The sequence below is a fragment of the Culex quinquefasciatus genome, chromosome 3, assembly GCF_015732765.1.
Source record: "Culex quinquefasciatus strain JHB chromosome 3, VPISU_Cqui_1.0_pri_paternal, whole genome shotgun sequence".
Lineage (NCBI taxonomy): Eukaryota > Metazoa > Arthropoda > Insecta > Diptera > Culicidae > Culex > Culex quinquefasciatus.
Genome location: NC_051863.1, coordinates 132850587 through 132868728, shown reverse-complemented (window position 1 = coordinate 132868728; position 18142 = coordinate 132850587). Strand labels below are relative to the sequence as shown.

At 39.9% G+C, this 18142-nt stretch overlaps 2 protein-coding genes across 2 annotated transcripts; both read right to left on the bottom strand.

Annotated features, from left to right (window-relative positions):
• Positions 1–315: 315 nt before the first annotated feature.
• LOC6052781 (transmembrane 7 superfamily member 3) lies at positions 316–14431 on the bottom strand. The gene is made up of 4 exons (XM_038264746.1): positions 14349–14431; positions 14113–14290; positions 12952–14052; positions 316–1058 (listed from the first exon to the last, which is right to left on the bottom strand). The coding sequence occupies exons 2-4, from the start codon at positions 14267–14269 to the stop codon at positions 496–498; spliced, it is 1821 nt and encodes a 606-aa protein (XP_038120674.1). The 5' UTR covers positions 14270–14290; positions 14349–14431; the 3' UTR covers positions 316–495.
• Positions 14432–16193: 1762 nt separating this feature from the next.
• Positions 16194–17273, bottom strand: LOC119769254 (serine/threonine-protein kinase RIO2-like). The gene is made up of 2 exons (XM_038261192.1): positions 17264–17273; positions 16194–17092 (listed from the first exon to the last, which is right to left on the bottom strand). Exons 1-2 carry the CDS (start codon positions 17271–17273, stop codon positions 16194–16196), a joined length of 909 nt encoding a protein of 302 aa, XP_038117120.1.
• Between the last annotated feature and the right edge of the window lie 869 nt (positions 17274–18142).

Sequence of the window (18142 nt, the reverse complement as noted above, 5' to 3'; positions counted from 1 at the left end):
TGAGACAATGTCACGGCCGAAGATGCTCCTCCCAATGGTCCGCCGTTGGTTAATTGCGACACTGATTACGGGGTGATTACTGCTGCACCGGATGCGTTCTCTCTCTCTCTCTCTCTCTCTCTCGGCCGAAGGGATTAATACGGCGTGCGTAATTGTAGGGTGTTTTGGCGCAAAACGTTCTTGGTGTGGTGTGGTGTATTCAAATTCTGGATTTCGACAGTCGGGAAAGGTATTAATTACGAGTCACGCTTAAGAATAACTGTAAAAAGCTGGGGAATTTCATTCACATTTCTTTCCATTCAAAACACGTTTGAGTTGGTAGTTTTGGAAATTGGTATATATTTTTTTTGTATATCTCTCGAATGGGTATGCTAATGCGTATATTTTATTCGAATATATAGTCAACTATCTACTACAGGAGAATGCTGGAAGCTTACAATAAATGTCTAAATTCAGTCCAATTTGTTTTTTGAGATTCTTGTTCAGATCTCATCTCTACTGCAGCCTGTGCCTGCTGCGAAGTCTCGCCCAAAATCTCGAGTTCGACTCGGGCGACTCAAACACGTCGTCGTCGCCCTCGGTCCAGCGCGTAATCGTCGTCTGCCCGCCGGAAACGTTCTCGTACGCAAAGCTGTCGTCCGCCAGGAAGGCCTCGCTGGTGCGCGATCCACGCCGATCGCCGCCACACGGCAGCCGAATCAGTCCCGGCGGAACGCGCTGGTTCTCGGCCAGCTGACAGCGCAGCCGCAAATACACGCAAATCGTCAGAATGATGCCAAAACTTGCCCCCGCCATCAGCTCGTTCACGTCCAGCGTCGAGTCGGAAAGGACGGCACCGTAGCCGGAGCCACCGTTCATAATTCCGTGGGCCAGGTTCCGGAGGGAGTAGTGGAGGCGCGCGCTAAAGACCGCGTTGACGCCGTAGAAGAGGCCGGCGGCACCAAACAGAAACCCGTTCGCGAACAGGAACATCTTTATCGAACTCAGCAGGAAGCCCACGAGGGTGGAGCTGATGAGCAGCGCCGTGACCAGGTAGGGGTGGGTGAACATGTTGCCGACTGGAAGGATAACAAATGAAAGATGAAAATATTTGTTTAGAGGTGAGAAGTGAAATTATTCTCAATCTATTAAAAAAAAATTACTGAAATTTGATTCAACATCTGTGTAGTTCTCAGAGTTTCGTAATTTTGCTCTGTTTGTTTGCCTGCATTTGTTTGCAGAATTGTCAGCCTGCATACATTTGACTTTGTTTGCGAGTTTGCCGCAAACTGTCAAATACAAAAAGTGCGAGTTTTTTGTTTGTTTGTCATAGGGGTCATTCCATCTCAACTGTGCACGAAAAAGTGCAAATTTGAAAATTACCCTCTCCGATCCTGCTCAAATTTGGCAGAGCTGTTGATACTATCAAAACATGCAAGAATCCCGAATTTCATCCAAATCGGACCACCCCCTCCATTTTTGTACCCTTCCAAAAAATCGACTTTTTGCCGATTTTTGAGCAAAACCCCTATCTTCAAACGGCGATAACTCAGGAACCACAAATCTCAGAGGGTCGGTCTTAGACTCAATTTTGAAGGAAATTGGACGTAGAATCCATTTCCGTGATCAAAATTTTGATTAATTTATATTGTCTACCTGTATTGCGCAATTGAAAACTTTAAACGGCCGTATCTCAATTACCTACATCAGCTTCATTCGCCGCATCTGCTAGAAGCACACAGGCTGGCTGATCAATAACTGCTACCTGGCCATTTATTGAAATAATATTTCATCATAAAAAATCTTTATCAAATTGGGCAAAAATTGACTATATAACACTGTAGGAAACTGGAGTTGAATCACGAATGTTTATCTGCTCAATAAAAAAGTGAATTTCTGTTCTAACCCACAGGACAGAGCAATAGGGACGTGGCGTTACATCGTGCTGCCACCTGGTTTTTTTAAGCGCAAGAGTGTAAAAGTGCTGAGTCATCGTCTAAGAATAGACGGCGTCCTATCTCGCCCAGCAAAATGAAGTCGATAAAGTAGTCGGTTTCGATGAGCAAAAGTGGAAAATGTGGTCTAAAAATAGCGACGCCACCCCCCTATAACGACACACAGTAAAGGGCAGAATTGGATTCCGACGGAGCGAGCAGGAAAATGCAATTAATCTTGTTAGTAACACTGAACAATAAGTGCACGATACATTACTGAGTAAAAAATATGAAGACCGGCCCGTGGCTTAATGGTTACGGCTCCCGCCTCATAAGCGGAAGGTTCCGGGTTCGATTCCCGACCGGTCTCCTTGAAATTATTCGACTATAATTGAACTTTGAATATGAACAAAAAACGCATGGAATCAGGTGGGATTCGAACTCACACCTTTGGATTGGTAGTCAGATGCTCTAGCCACTCGGCCACCGAGGGGTTGACACCCCTTGAGTGAATTAATCCGTAGTGGTGAAATAATGTCACAAGGTCATTTACTATATAATACAACAATCCCCAACGATTCCCCTACACACACTACACACCATATTCTATAAATAACTCGAAGTGGTTGGTACGGTATGTCCTCACTTCTTCTTCTTCCCCTGATGATTCCATGAAATGTGGGTACCGTTCATAGAATCTGTCTCTTGCGGTTAATGCAACGCAGTAGGCCGGGCCGCTTTAGTGAGTGTAATACATTTCGGGGGTTCTCGAAAGTACTGCAATCATTAATAATGACAAGAAAGAACTTGAGGCGTAATCTAACCATAAGTTCTTCCCGGATGCTTTCTTCGGACTGGCTGCTGCGCTTGTGTTCGATTAGATTAGATTAGAGATACATTACTGAGTAAAAAAAAAGGTGCAGGTGGTTATGTTCTACAAGACCCATATGACAAAGAACTTTGTACAAAACTCTAAAAATCATGCTATTTTTATTTATGTTTTTTTAATTCTTTGCCTATTTATTTAATCCTGAATAATTAATTCTAATTAAATTTATTCAATCAATGGCACCGGTAGAACCTTCCCTCAGGGCCATGGCCACTCCGGGTGTTGCCAATCCTGTCAAAATGGCAATTTTAATCACCAGTATTAAAAACCATGAATTTTGATACCCATATTGCCCCAAGTCGTATGGTTCAATAAATGTCCCCCGGTAGAACTTTCCCTCAGGGCCATAGCCACTCCGGGTGTGGCCAATCCTGTCAAAATGGCCATTTTCATCACCAGTATCAAAAACCATGAATTTTGATACCCATATTGCCCCAAGTCGTATGGTTCGATAAATGTCCCCCCGGTAGAACCTTCCCTCAGGGCCATGGCCACTCCGAGTGTGGCCAATCCTGTCAAAATGGCCATTTTCATCACCAGTATCAAAAACCATGAATTTTGATACCCATATTGCCCCAAGTCGTATGGTTCGATAAATGTCCCCCGGTAGAACCTTCCCTCAGGGCCATGGCCACTCCGAGTGTGGCCAATCCTGTCAAATAGCCATTTTCATCACCAGTAACAAAAACCATGAATTTTGATACCCATATTGTCCCAAGTCGTATGGTTCGATAAATGTCCCCCGGTAGAACCTTCCCTCAGGGCCATGGCCACTCCGGGTGTGGCCAATCCTGTCAAAATGGCCATTTTCATCACCAGTATCAAAAACCATGATTTTTGGGGTCTCCTACGAATGGCCGAATCTCAAAAGGCCGAATCCCGAAAGGCCGAAATTCAAAAGGCCGAATTAATCGAAAGGCAGAATTCTCATAAGGCCGAATCACAAAAGGCCGAATGCTCAAAAGGCCGAATCCCATAAGGCAAATCGCGCCCGAAAAGGCGGAAACGCATTCCAAACTTCGTTTGGAATGCGTTTCCGCCTTTTCGAGCGCGGTTTTCTTTTATTATTTTTATAAACCATAGTTATATAGTAATAGTAATTTTATTTGGCAACGATATCCTGTTAGATAGACTTTTTATCAGGGCAAGGATGGAGATATTACAAAAATAGCTTTCGAAATAAAGAAGGCATAACTTTTTAGCATTGCTACTAATTAAATTTTTAAATTTTTATTTTATTTGCCGCAAAAAAAAACAATTGTAATTATTTGAATTCATTTAAATACTTGGTGACGAATGATAAAAATTTCGATTATCGTCACCATAAATCAATAAACAAGACTGAAACACTGTTGAAATGCTTTAATTCAATTTACTCTAATCACTTGTATGCATGGTAACAAAATGATCGGTAAAGATAAACAGAATGTACTCAATATGTACTTATTTCGCTTAAAATTTCAAAAAGTATCATAGTTTGTTAGTTTACTGTATCTCTGATAATCAAAATCAATGAAAATCGTTGTAATATGAATAAAACTCTGAATTCCAAAATCATTCTGCCTTTCGAGACATTCGGCCTTTTAAGACGTTTTGCCTTCTGAGAAAAATACAAAATTCGGCCTTTTGAATTTCGGCCTTCCGAGATTCTGCCTTTTGAGTTTCGGCCTTTTGAGGCAATCCCGATTTTTGATACCCATATTGCCCCAAGTCGTATGGTTCGATAAATGTCCCCCGGTAGAACCTTCCCTCAGGGCCATGGCCACTCCGAGTGTGGCCAATCCTGTCAAATAGCCATTTTCATCACCAGTATCAAAAACCATGAATTTTGATACCCATATTGTCCCAAGTCGTATGGTTCGATAAATGTCCCCCGGTAGAACCTTCCCTCAGGGCCATGGCCACTCCGGGTGTGGCCAATCCTGTCAAAATGGCCAATTTCATTACCAGTATCAAAAACCATGAATTTTGATACCCATATTGCCCCAAGTCATATGGTTCGATAAATGTCCCCCCGGTAGAACCTTCCCTCAGGGCCATGGCCACTCCGGGTGTGGCCAATCCTGTCAAAATGGCCATTTTCATCACCAGTATCAAAAACCATGATTTTTGATACCCATATTGCCCCAAGTCGTATGGTTCGATAAATGTCCCCCGGTAGAACCTTCCCTCAGGGCCATGGCCACTCCGAGTGTGGCCAATCCTGTCAAAATGGCCAATTTCATTACCAGTATCAAAAACCATGAATTTTGATACCCATATTGCCCCAAGTCATATGGTTCGATAAATGTCCCCCCGGTAGAACCTTCCCTCAGGGCCATGGCCACTCCGGGTGTGGCCAATCCTGTCAAAATGGCCATTTTCATCACCAGTATCAAAAACCATGAATTTTGATACCCATATTGTCCCAAGTCGTATGGTTCGATAAATGTCCCTCCGGTAGAACCTTCCCTCAGGGCCATGGCCACTCCGGGTGTGGCCAATATCCTACCAGTTTGGTCCCAACCCCATTGCCTTGAATCATTCTGGTTTCCGAGTGACCGTTCTAACAATGTTCTTTAGAACAGAATTCCTCCCAAGGTGGTGCTCAACCTGTGTCTTTCAATGTGTGTATGTGTGTGTGAGCAATAAAATTACCACCGTCGATCCGTCTCTGACGGATTTTCGGTCAAAACTAACTGTTCAGAGGCTATCTGTTAGCTTATATAGTCCGCATGAAATGTGGCAACATGGTGCAAATTTTGCCTCGTCTCCTGCTTTCTTGGAACTGTCACGCGAGAATGTTGCACCACACTTCATTCGTTGCTGACCCCTTCCGCAGTACCAAGCATGCAACATTTTCGTAACGCGCGACATTTTTCGTTTTTCTGGATTGACACCTCACCAGAATAGAGCCCTTAGGACAAAGTTCTATGTCAATATGAACTAAAATTAATAAAATTTGTTGATACTCTAGTGAAGAACGATCACAAGGAGTAGGAAAAGGATTTCTGGAAAGTATAAAACTGAAAAGTGTAAGAAAATCACAAAGTTTGATCTACTGCAAAGCGGCTAATTTTAAAAAATTAAAAAAAAAATAGTTGCTATGATTTCGACACCGTCCGAACAACAGTTTTTTTTTTACATCATTCTTGAATTCTTTTAATCAAATGGAGCTGGCTCACAATATAAAAATTGATTTAATATGATCTATCTTTTAAACCATAAATCGGATTTGCCAATTTATGGTAAAGTGTCAATAATAAACTATAATAATAATAATAATAATAATAATAATAAAGCAGGTTTTGGGGTTTTTGCTGAATGGCACTATTTTGCTACCGCCCATGATAAAGGCCCTAGTCATGGCCTCGGAGATACTCTAAAACGGTTAGCAACACGTAAAATAACCCAATAAATATTCCTTTCACAAAAATAGATTGATCAAGGTAGGGTAACAGCATCTAATTCCAGCGTTCCTCTAATGTTGCCATATCAGCGCTTTGGCATTCAATTACAGCTGAATAAAAGCGTTTTCAACTGAAATCGAGTGATAAATAGCTCAATAAGAAGTGAACAAGCAAGTTTCCATAAAAAGTTTTGCAAAATTTGTTGTTTAAATAGTGAAAATGAGCAAATTGGACGAAACTAGGAGCGAGGACTTAACCTGCCAAACATACGAGAATTTCCCTTATTAGCCACTTGAATAAATATTTGCGTAAAATTATAAAAATATTAATTAAATTAATCATCTCCCAGAACGCCAGGTAGCAGTTATTGATCAGCCAGCCTGTGTGCTTCTAGCAGATGCGGCGAATGAAGCTGATGTAGGTAATCTCGAAAACACAAAACTTTAAAATTCGATATCTCTGGAACGAAACATATTCATTTCTGTCGATAAGTGATTCTTATGTAAAATTGGCCGGGGAACACGATGGTGAGGTCAAATAAAAAAAATAAGTTGGGGTGTTTTGAGATACGGCCGTTTAAAGTTTTCAATTGCGCAATACAGGTAGAAAAAAGAAATTAATCAAAATTTTGATCACGGAAATGGATTCTACGTCCAATTTCCTTCAAAATTGAGTCTAAGACCGACCCTCTGAGATTTGTGGTTCCTGAGTTATCGTCGTTTGAAACTAGGTGGTTTGGTCAAAAATGGAGAGGGTGGTCCGATTTGGATGAAATTCGGGATTCTTGCATGTTTTGATAGCATCAACAGCTCTGCCAAATTTGAGCAGGATCGGAGAGGGTAATTTTCAAATTTGCACTTTTTCGTGCACAGTTGAGATGGAATGACCCAAATAGTTCTATCGATTGACTTTTTAATTTTTTTGCTAAGTTGCCTTTTTCATTGAAAATTCTGCAAGTTTTGAAAATCATTCCAATTACCATTTTTCGAGTAGAGCGATTTTTATGATAGAAGCGACTTTAAAAAATATGTGTCCACTTGAATAATCTACATTCTCAATTGATTAGTTAGGTTTTGGTTGATTAAAACATTTCCTTATTTTGAATCAGATAATGAACAGGTTAAATCGGCAATCACAAAAATATTTTCGTTTATATCAATTAAGCTATTTATTTCTTACCTAAAAATGGTATAATTTGCTATTAATGTCGATTTGATGATGAAATAAAACAATTTCAAATTTCTAACCAACTTACTCGCTGTAGGTTATAATGAAAACATCACCCCAAGTTTCAGCGCCCTCTAGTGGGGGGTAATTTTGACGTTTGATTGCCTATAGACGGTTTCCACGCGAAATCGACCAAAAAAATATGATTTTGAACCGGACCATTCCCGATCTTCATAAAACTTGCTGGATCGTTTGTCCTACTCAAATCAACAACTCCTGTGCACTCAGTTTGGTAATTCACAATGGCATTTGAATTTTAGCAACTTTTTTAGTTTTAATTTTTTTGTAATTACGTTTAAATTGAATAAATCATATCTTTCGAAGGAGATGTTCAAAAAAATCAATCGAAAGTGTGTTTTAACGGAAATCGTGCGCTCTTTTCAATGAAAATATTTCCAAAAGCCTAAACTTTCATTTTCGATCAAAAAACGGCCAAAAATCAAACTTTTTTCGAAAATCAGGCTGAATACACCCTTCGATTCAATTTTTGCCATTACCATTCGAAAGAGCGGACAATTTCCTACTTTTCTTCCATAGACACCAAGTTGGAGCGATAGCGTTTTCGAGTGGTTTTTTAATAAAAACCTTTTTTCGTTTTTTTTATTTTTTTTTCCAAAAAGCTAAATTACATGTTTTATGGCAAATTTTATAACAGATCCCATTTTTAAACATGAAACAAAGTTCTGCTTCCGTGTTTATGAGTTTTATCTTGAAGTACCGGTTTCAAATACATATAAAAGGAACGATATTATTACTAAAGATAACCAAACAAGGTGCACTTAAAATAACATTTCCTGAACCACTTTTGTTATGGAAAAATGTTTATCTCACTCGTCGGTGTTGTTAATACCTGCAAAATAGTTAAAAAAAATTCTAATTTTTCGGGTTATTAGGGTGGTTCCTGTCGCGTCAGAGCGGTTCAAAGATGACAATTTTGAGTATTTTCTAAATAACCATTGTCAAACGCCGTTTCAACAGAACTCATGCGTATTTTTCCTTGAAAACCTTTCTTTTACAAACCGGATAACTATAGTTGGTTGAAACAATGTCAAGTAAGTCAAGGTTTTTGAAATATGTTTTTTTTTTGCAAAATCGCCATAATTCCCATTTTATGGCCCACCCTGACGCGGCAGGAACCACTCAAATGACCTAACAAAAATTATGTATAAAACTATTTTGGGTAGAGCATTCCGAAAATTTGAAGCCGATCCGAGCACTTTAGAGTTAGGCCATGCTGTTTGCGTAGGAAATTGTTGTATTGGAACACCGTAAATACAACATTTTTATTCAACAATACACCTAAGTCCTTAGCAGAATATTGTAAGATGTTCAATAATTTGTCAACGTGTTTTTTTCTACAATTAAATTAAGATTAAATCCTACCCAGAATTTTTGATTTGTCAAAAACCACCCTAATGACCCATAAAATAGGAAAAAAACTATTGGAAATTATGGCAATTTTGCAAAAAAAAACAACACATATTTCAAAAACATTGGCTTACTTGACATTTTTTCAGCCAACTATAGTTATCCGGATTGTAAAAGAAAGGTTTTCCAAGAAAAATACGCATGAGTTCTGTTGAAACGGCGTTTGACAATGATTATTCAAAAAATACTCAAAATGGTCATCTTTGAACCGCCTTGACGCGACAGGAACCACCCTAATAACCCGAAAAATTAGGAAAAATTAAACTATTTTGCAGGTATTAACAACACCGACGAGTGAGATAAACATTTTTCCATAACAAAAGTGGTTCAGGAAATGTTATTTTAAGTGCACCTTGTTTGGTTATCTTTAGTAATAATTTCGTTCCTTTTATATGTATTTGAAACCGGTACTTCAAGATAAAACTCAAAAACACGGAAGCAGAACTTTGTTTCATGTTTAAAAATGGGATCTGTTATAAAATTTGCCATAAAACATGTAATTTAACTTTTTGGAAAAAAATAAAAAAAACGAAAAAAGGTTTTTATTTAAAAACCACTCGAAAACGCTATCGCTCCAACTTGGTGTCTATGGAAGAAAAGTAGGAAATTGTCCGCTCTTTCGAATGGTAATGGCAAAAATTGAATCAAAGGGTGTATTCAGCCTGATTTTCGAAAAAAGTTTGATTTTTGGCCGTTTTTTGATCGAAAATGAAAGTTTAGGCTTTTGGAAATATTTTCATTGAAAAGAGCGCACGCTTTCCGTTAAAACACACTTTCGATCGATTTTTTTGAACATCTCCTTCAAAAGATATGATTTATTCAATTTAAACGTAATTACAAAAAAATTTAAACTAAAAGAATTCCTAAAACTCAAATGCCATTGTGAATTACTAAACTGAGTGCACAGGAGTTGTTGATTTGAGTAGGACAAACGATCCAGCAAGTTTTATGACGATCGGGAATGGTCCGGATTTTGAGTGGTCGATTTCGCGTGGAAACCGTCTATAGCTCCTTATGGCCTATCTACAATCACTTAGCTTAGAACATCTAAGTAAAGTAGTTACTTAGGAAAGTACGCAACTTACGGCCGTCATCCACAATCAACTTAGAAATTTTGCTGGGCTGATATACGTTGCTATGCAGTTGTTTGTTTACCTTTGATATTGAAACGTCAACTTACCGTAGATTTTGAAATTTTTCAAACCATACGTCAGTTTCTAATTTGATTACTTTTCCATTGTAGAAGCTCGGCTTCATTTCCATTGATTCAAATTCCTAAGCTAAGTGAAATTTTCTAAGCTAAGTGATTGTAGATAGGCCATTAATAGTTCAATTCCCAAAACACGTATTTTTTTAATTCTTGATTTTTTTCCTTATATTTTAGAAAACTAATCTTTTGAGCTAGAGTTAAGTATGGAGCAAAATCTGGTACCGAAGATATTCAACTTAGTTAGTGTTTTTATTACCATTTATCCAGGATGTAACATTTGCAATTGGGTCCTAAAATTATGTTTAAATTTGAGATATTATTGTTCACAACGATAAAGCTTATTTTTCTAAGTACAATGACTCTTTGTACGACCGCAAAAGATTTACAATTGAATTATAAATCAATTTTAAAAAATTAACATCTCGGCCCTTCTTGACAGAAAAGTTCCTACTTGACAGCTTGTTCCAAGGGGACCATAGTTGATCCATCGAGAAAATGTTGTCTTGTCAATTTATTTTTTTTATTTAAATCAGCCTGCACACATTTTGCTTTGTTTGCGAGTTTGCCGCAAACAAGTTTGCGAGTTTGACAAACTGTCAAACACGAAAAAGTGCGAGTTTGTTTTTTTTGTTTGCGGTGGAATTATAATTTTTTTAAAAATATGTGATTTTTGCGGAAAAAATTAAAAGTGTCAAATATTATTTCAAAAGACATAAAAATAAATAATTCAATTCATGTATATTTGTTGTACTAATCATAATATAATTTGCTTAACTAATAACAAAATGCAGAGTTTTGGAGATACTTACAGCTACAAAATAATTGAGATACAATCATTTGATGAAATAAGTTCAGTACAAAAATAAATAATATTAAGATGCAAAATCATATTAGTCATTGATAATGACTTGACACCTTTTTTGATAAAGTAAACCGTTTTCAAATCATAAGCATTTCAAAGTGTTTTTTTTTTATTTGAAAATAAATATCATTTTTTTGCAATTTAAGTCATGAATGAAATGCACCCGGCAAAAAATATGTTCGAACAACTGGGAAAACTCTCTATATTTCTCCCTTTTGTCATTGTTGATCAGACTGCTGGTTGCTGGTAAGGCCATTGCAAAATTTATTTTCAGTTTTTGTTTCCTTTGAAAATTCCACAAAAAGTAGGGGGCAAGAAAATTGTATAATTGTAAGTTGAAATTTTCATCAAAAGAACATGTACAATTTATTTTTGCATTTTATCAAATAGGGCACTTTCGGACTTGAAAAAAATAATGTTGGGACCGGATCGGAAAAATACATAAAACTTTTAAGAAAAATATCATAAATTTATTGATATTTTGCAAATTTGTGGTAGTAGCATAACTGTGATACCTAATGTGAAAAGCATTTTGTGATAGTTTTTACTTTAAAATTTGAGAAAAACACTTTAAGTTTCATGAAAAAGTTAATATTAGCCTGAGAATTGGCTAAACATTTAAAACTGTCAAAATGCTTATCCGCCCTTTTCGTCTCCTTTCTTTAAAAATAACTTCGTTTTTTATCAAGATTAATATTTTGAAAGGTCTAAAAGCACAAAAAACATTTTCAGGTGTTGGGCAAGTAGATTTTTTTTTGAAATTATATCTCAGCAACTAGCAGTCAAAAAAAGCAAATTGTAGGAAATTATCCAAGCTTTTCGGAAATAATTAGCAGTGCTGCTTTTTCTTTAAAACTGCAACAAAAACTGAACATTGTTCGAAAAAATTACTTTAAAATGCTTATAAATTATAAACAGTACACATGATAAAAAAAGCGAAGTCTTTGTCAATTGCAAATTAGATTTTGCATCTTAAAAATGATTTTTTGAAATTTTGTTTGACAATTTTTTTCCATTTGTCAAAACATTCATAACTTCGGTTTCTTCTTCTTCTTGAGCGCCTTTTGAATCGATTTTCGATGTCAAACGTTTATGAAATTATCTCAACTTTCGAGCAGAAATAGATTAAAATATTGAAATTCAACACCATTATTTGAAAAAGTCTAAATTAATTGGAAATATTTTCGAAATTTATTAAGCAATTTTTGATTAGATTTTAAACATTGGGAAACTACTGCCACATTAATGAAATTTTTAAAAATGCAGAGAATTTGCAAGCAAAGTGAGCGTTTCCCAAACACCGACGGGAAGGTCAAGTACCTAGAATGAAAAGCGCTTCCCAAACACGCATGTGAACCTCAAGTACCTAGAATGCCTACAATGTTGAAGGAAATGTTGTGTTTTACAAACCCACAATCGAATGTCTATTTCTAGAACTTCTAGAGTCTTTCGATGAACAAAACTAATATGAACTACATTATTCAAAGCCATTCCGGTTATGTCACGGCATAACTAGTTTGACTTTTAAAACCTATTTTGAATCGGCAAAAAGCTATACATAGCAGAAATCTATAATTTTCAGAAAGTCTTACTTTTTTAAACGCTTAGCTTTTTTAAATATTTATCAGGAGTCACCTTGGGCCGTGTTTATTAATATCCTTTCATGAGAAAAAAGAACATGCTTTGACACATTTTGTTGCCAGTTAAGTATAAGTTTATGTTTAAATTAAAAAAGTGTGAAAAACGCTGAAAAAATTGCAAAAGTTACTGCAAAATAATATAAAAATTATCAAAACGGAAAAAGATAATATTTGGAAATTATAGAAACTAGGTACCAATAAAGCCGTTGCAAATATTTTCAAAATGTATGTTCCCAGAATTTTTGTAGAACAAGTTGCCTAACATAACATAACAAAATAAAAAAAAAATCGAAAGAAATAGCAATAAAGGGTTAAAAAGAATATTTACGATAGAATGAAAAGGAAAAATAAATGAAGATTAGGAAAGAAAAAATATCAAAAAATGCTACTCACAAAATCCAAAGTAAAACACGCTGCACAGCAGAAACCCGATCACCACGTTGCACACGATGATCATCGCAATGGGGCAGATCACCGCCAGCACGGTAAACAAAACCGCACACACGATCGCCCCCGCCACCAGCATCGCAATAAACTCCTTCTCCGTGACGACCACGTTCCAGCTGGTGGCCGCCTTGATCGTCCCAAACGCACCCACGATGCCACCGCAGATGAACGCCTTCACGACGGACGGACAGAATCCGACCACGATTTCGGCCGCCATTACGACTGTGATTATGAACCCTAGCACGCGCGTTGGAATGTTGAACTCGTAGCAGCCAACGATGTTCAGGAAGGGCTGGCAGGCGTACGTGTGGACCGGGACGTACGCGGAAAAGCCGTGGTTAACGGGGTCGATGGCGACCGTGACGAAGACCATTCCGCGACCGACCTGCCGGTCGTAGACCCGCTTGATGCCGGTGAGGAGGGGGGAGGTGAGGTTGTTTATCTGGCCGGAAGCCTTCGCGTTGGCGTAGCTGATCAACTTCCGGATGTAGGTGAAGTAGGTGCGCTGGGAAAAGTCGTACGAGGGCATCGACAGGTAGTACGACTCGTAGCGCAGGTTGGACTTGCCGCACTGGTTCTCCGGCGGGGGGATTTTCTTGGCGAGGGATGCCGGTGGTGTGTCCACCTCTATGGTGGAGTCTCTCAGGGTTAGATTCATTACGGGTGAGATTTCAACGGGGAACTCCAGATTGCATCCGCCCGGGAGGGGAGCCGTCTTGTTGTACAGCATCAGCACCAGCGAAACCATCACGTCCTCGTGGACGTTTGTGTTGATCGCGTACAAGGTGCCGTCCCCGTACAGAACCAGGCCGACGTTCCGCCCGGTTAGGTGACTGCCGTCGATGATCGTGGCGTTGTAACTGAGCGTTATGTTGTACTCGTACGCGTTGATCTGGATCAGCGCAAAGCCCACGTCCCGGCCGTGGTGGTCCATCTGGCGCAGTTGGATGGCCGTGTTGGAGTACGCCGGAAGGACAATCTCGTGATAGTCGTTGATGTCGTTCATTTTGATGTGCTTTGGGACGATCAGCTCGAGTACGTCGTAGCCTGTAATTGGAAGCAATTAGACATCTCTTCGTTGGTGGTAACTTAACCCGCTGAACTTACGGTAGCTGTACAGATCGTCATCCGGCGTCGTCGACGCCGCCGGAAGAGTTGAGTTCGTGTCTTCATCGATTTTTGGAATATCGTTTGCTCGACCGAAACCAAGGTGAAAAATTAAAACTAAACAGAAGAACTTGCGGTGCACAAATTTAAACTTCATCGGTAAGAACTGGTGAGGAATCTGGAACACACAAACGGATTAAAACCCTGTCCAAAATCTTAATAATCCGTCAACCAACCGAAATAAAAAGCAAAACATTCAGAAATACCACAAAAACAAAGAGTTGCACCCACCGAAACTGTTGGGTCCATCTAGTACTGCCTCTTTTTTCCTCTTTGACAGTGTCAGCAACTGACACCACCGCAAAGTGGGGTCCGTTCATGAATCCTATCCCAAAAAGAAACTGCATGCAAGTTGAACAGTTGATCCGAAAACTCAACGAATCCGCGGCTTGCGAATCTCCCCAGTCACGGCGTTCTCACAGGATTCTAACAGAATTCTAGCAGAGCGAAAATATTCTTACTAGAACTGTGCCATCATTCTGCCAGATTTTTGCAAGCATTCTCAAAGAATTCTAGCTCAAATGCAATAACCGGTTCTAGCAGAAACGGCGAAATCAACCGGTTCTGCTAGAATCCTGCTAGAATGCTGCTAGAACTGTTCTGACAGGCCAGCTGCTAGATTTCTGTAAGAATCCTTCTAGAATGAGCTGGCAGGATTTTTCTGCTAGAATCCTGCTAGAATTTGGTTAGAATAGAACGGATAGGATTTTTTGGGTGAAAAGGTTTGTTTGTTTGAAATTATCTTTATTCAAAAATCATCTCTTACAACACGTTTTTAACTAGGCACTTTTCACTTTTTCACTTAAACACTTTTAATTCCACGTTTTCTGGTGGGATTGAAGCAAACACTTTCTGCAGGTCTTTATTCCACCTCACGTGTGTTTCAATATGCCGGTTCCGGATGGACACATCCCATGGAAGTTGGCACACGACGAATTGAAGATTTCGGTCTTGCAGTTTTCCAGGATGCTTGTGGTCATCGACGACATCTCCGGTGCTGTGCTCACCGGCCTCCGAGAAACAGTGATCTGGACTTCTCGTTTCGGGAACATTCCGAGTCCCATCGGAAAAATTCATCTGTGAATTTAAAAGCAGAATGTTGTATTTTTTGTTGTTGATTCGAGTTACCCAAGTTCATTTTACTTACCAAATTAGGCAGTCTCCATTCAAGGCAAGATTCAACGTTAGAAAAAATGAACTTGCTTGAACAAGTTCAATGACAAGATGGAGATGCGGAAATCACATTCGCCCCAAAGCGGTTTGGCGGAAATGACATCATTTTCGACAGATTTTGCTCTGTCAGAATTTGATCACAAAATTCTAACACAATTCTTACAGGTTTCGCTCTGTGAGAATATTCTAGCAAAATTCTAACAGAAGTCTGGCAGGCCTGCTAGAATCATTCTAGCAGGGTTCTAACAGAACGACTTCTGCTAGAAATTTCCGTGACCGGGTCTGGACGGAAATTTGGTTGTTTAATTCAATGCAGAAGTGAAAATCGAACAACCTGTCGCACTCAAAACGAGCCGCTCCCAGCAGCAATAAAGAAGAAGTGTCCTGTTGTACTGTGGGAGAAAATCCACCCGGCGAACTGACCTCGCCAACGAGTTTTCCAAAGAAGATTGTCGGGAAAATTGATTTCGAACAAACCCACGAAAAATTGTAAAGAGAAGCAAGCTCGAACCAGAGGCTCCAGCAGTTCTTTTTTGACACAAATTGAAGAAAGACCTGCTGCACCAACACGATGAAACCGAAACAGAGGTGAAAGAAAGATTTCGCGATATCTTCAACGACAACCAACGTGATCTTATCATCTTGCTGCGAAAGCTTAACATGCCGGTTCTCACCTCACCGACCATTCTGGACATCTACCCAATGCCAGCGCAACCAGGCAAGTCCGCTTCCAACGACGTTGTCCCAACGCCTTTCGACGTTGTTTATTGTCTTTATTCCACCAAACCGAAGTGCGCAACAGATCTGTTCCGCAAAAAAATCTGTTGCGCAGTCTCTCTGTCGAACTGTCAAGATAAATTTGAGTATTCCCCTGTTAGCGTGTAGCCGATCTGATTTGACGTTTCTCGGGATTGTTTTGGTTGCTCGACTTTTGGATTTTCGGTACGTAAATAAGTTTCCTCCTTCCTCGGTACCTCCGTACCTCCCTCCTGATGATACTCCTTGTGCAGATCCTCCTCCATCTCCTGCGTAAATCCGTACCCAGAGCAGAGAACCTCCCGGTCCAGCTCATCCTCCCGCTCCAGATCGCTAAACTTGGGATGTTCTTCACTTTCATACCCAAATTTCTTCCGGAACAGATCCCGAACGCCCTGCACGTCCCGATCAAAGTACATCTCCGCGTTCGGATGCGATGTCGACACCATCTGGGGAAAATAGATCAAGATCGGCCGCTGGTCCTCCTCCGTGATCATCACGTTGAACTCGTTGGAATCTCCGTGAATAACTCCGCAATTCCCCAACCGCACAATCAAGTTCATCAAATCATCGTACAACTGCTCCACATTGCCCACCTCGGCCACGTTCGTCAACGGGTACCCATCAACCAGCTCCATAATTACGCAGTGCCGGTTAAAGTCCACCGGACGCGGTACCGGAAACCCGCGATCGTACAACGCCTTCATGTACGCATACTCCCGCGTCGCCGAAATCCGCGACAAATACAACCAACTCATCTTGTGCCGCTTCCCGTGATAGTCCCGCTTCTCCTTCACGTTCCGGAAGCAAACCCGTCCCAACCGGTGCAACTTTAAGCATAACGGATTGCCCTCCTCATCCCCCACCGTGCAGATGTTACTCTCCTTGCCCACCCCAATCTGGTTCCCAAACCCGGCGACCGACCCGCGCAGCGTCAGCGACTTCAGCGCCAGGTAGTCGTAGCCCATGTTGGTCAACCGGTACCCGTCATCTACCGAAAAAAAAAAACAAATTAAACACAACTCCAACAACCTCCGGTGTTATCCGTGCGTAAAACTTTTCGAGTACTGTGGAACTTTCTTGCCGGAAAAAGGTTTGGACCAGAACCCGAAGAAATTCGGCTTGAATATTTTGCTATAATTGATGCGAATAATAAACATACGACCTACCATACGACTAAAAAAAGTTTATTTCGAGTATAAAAGTGATAAAATCACAATGAAGCATTCATTCGTCGAAAATGATCTTGTGTTTCACCAGGCTCACGCTGGATTCCCACAAAGAATCGATTATATCTCCAACCGATTGCCCGCAGACCGTTTTCACGAAACACTCCTTCGGTCTGAGCTGGTTCTTGAAATTACGCTGAAATAACGCCTTCAAACGAGAAAAGGTCCTCGCCGCCTGGTCTGGTGATTTCCAGAACATGGGATCGATTTTGCGACGGTTCCCCTTCTACTTGAACTTCCTCTCCTTGATCATCCTTACTTCCGTTTCCGTCTTCGACGGAGTCGTCCTCAGTCGATTCGGCATCGACGCGTTCGTCTGCAAACGGATCATAATCAATGTCAACCGGATCCCGGAGGTATTCCGCCTCATCATAATCATCGTACTCCATCTCCGACTGTTCCTCGGCACTGTCCATTCTGAAAATAAACGAAAATTGTGGTATTATTATCAAATTTAAGCTCGATTTATCAAAAACGCTCAAAAACGTACTCTTTCTAGGAAAAACGGTTCCAAATGTTTCAAAAGTCACCTTTGTTTTGATGCGGTTGTTTTTTTTTTCGTGAAAGATGACAACATAAAAATACTACACTCTAAACGGGATTCCATCAAATTCTTTCGCGAGTGTTAAGTGGTGGCCTTGGGAGATGCGCTCGTAATTTGATTTTTGTCTGCATTCACAATATGACAAGGCCAGGAATACACTAATTTGCGATTGTTACTTAATTGCAAACCACGGAGTGCATTCCAGACTTCCGTTGACTAGGAAGTACCGCGCTAATTCGAACGTTCCACGCAGCATACAGGTCAGCAC

Excerpts from the sequence above, each read along its gene's own strand:
- LOC6052781 (XM_038264746.1), bottom strand. The coding sequence starts at position 14,269 with ATGAAGTTTAAATTTGTGCACCGCAAGTTCTTCTGTTTAGTTTTAATT. Across the intron at positions 14,053-14,112 it reads TGACGATCTGTACAGCTACC|GCTACGACGTACTCGAGCTG; the intron begins GTAAGTTCAGCG and ends TTCCAATTACAG. Across the intron at positions 1,059-12,951 it reads CGTGTTTTACTTTGGATTTT|TCGGCAACATGTTCACCCAC; the intron begins GTGAGTAGCATT and ends TTATCCTTCCAG.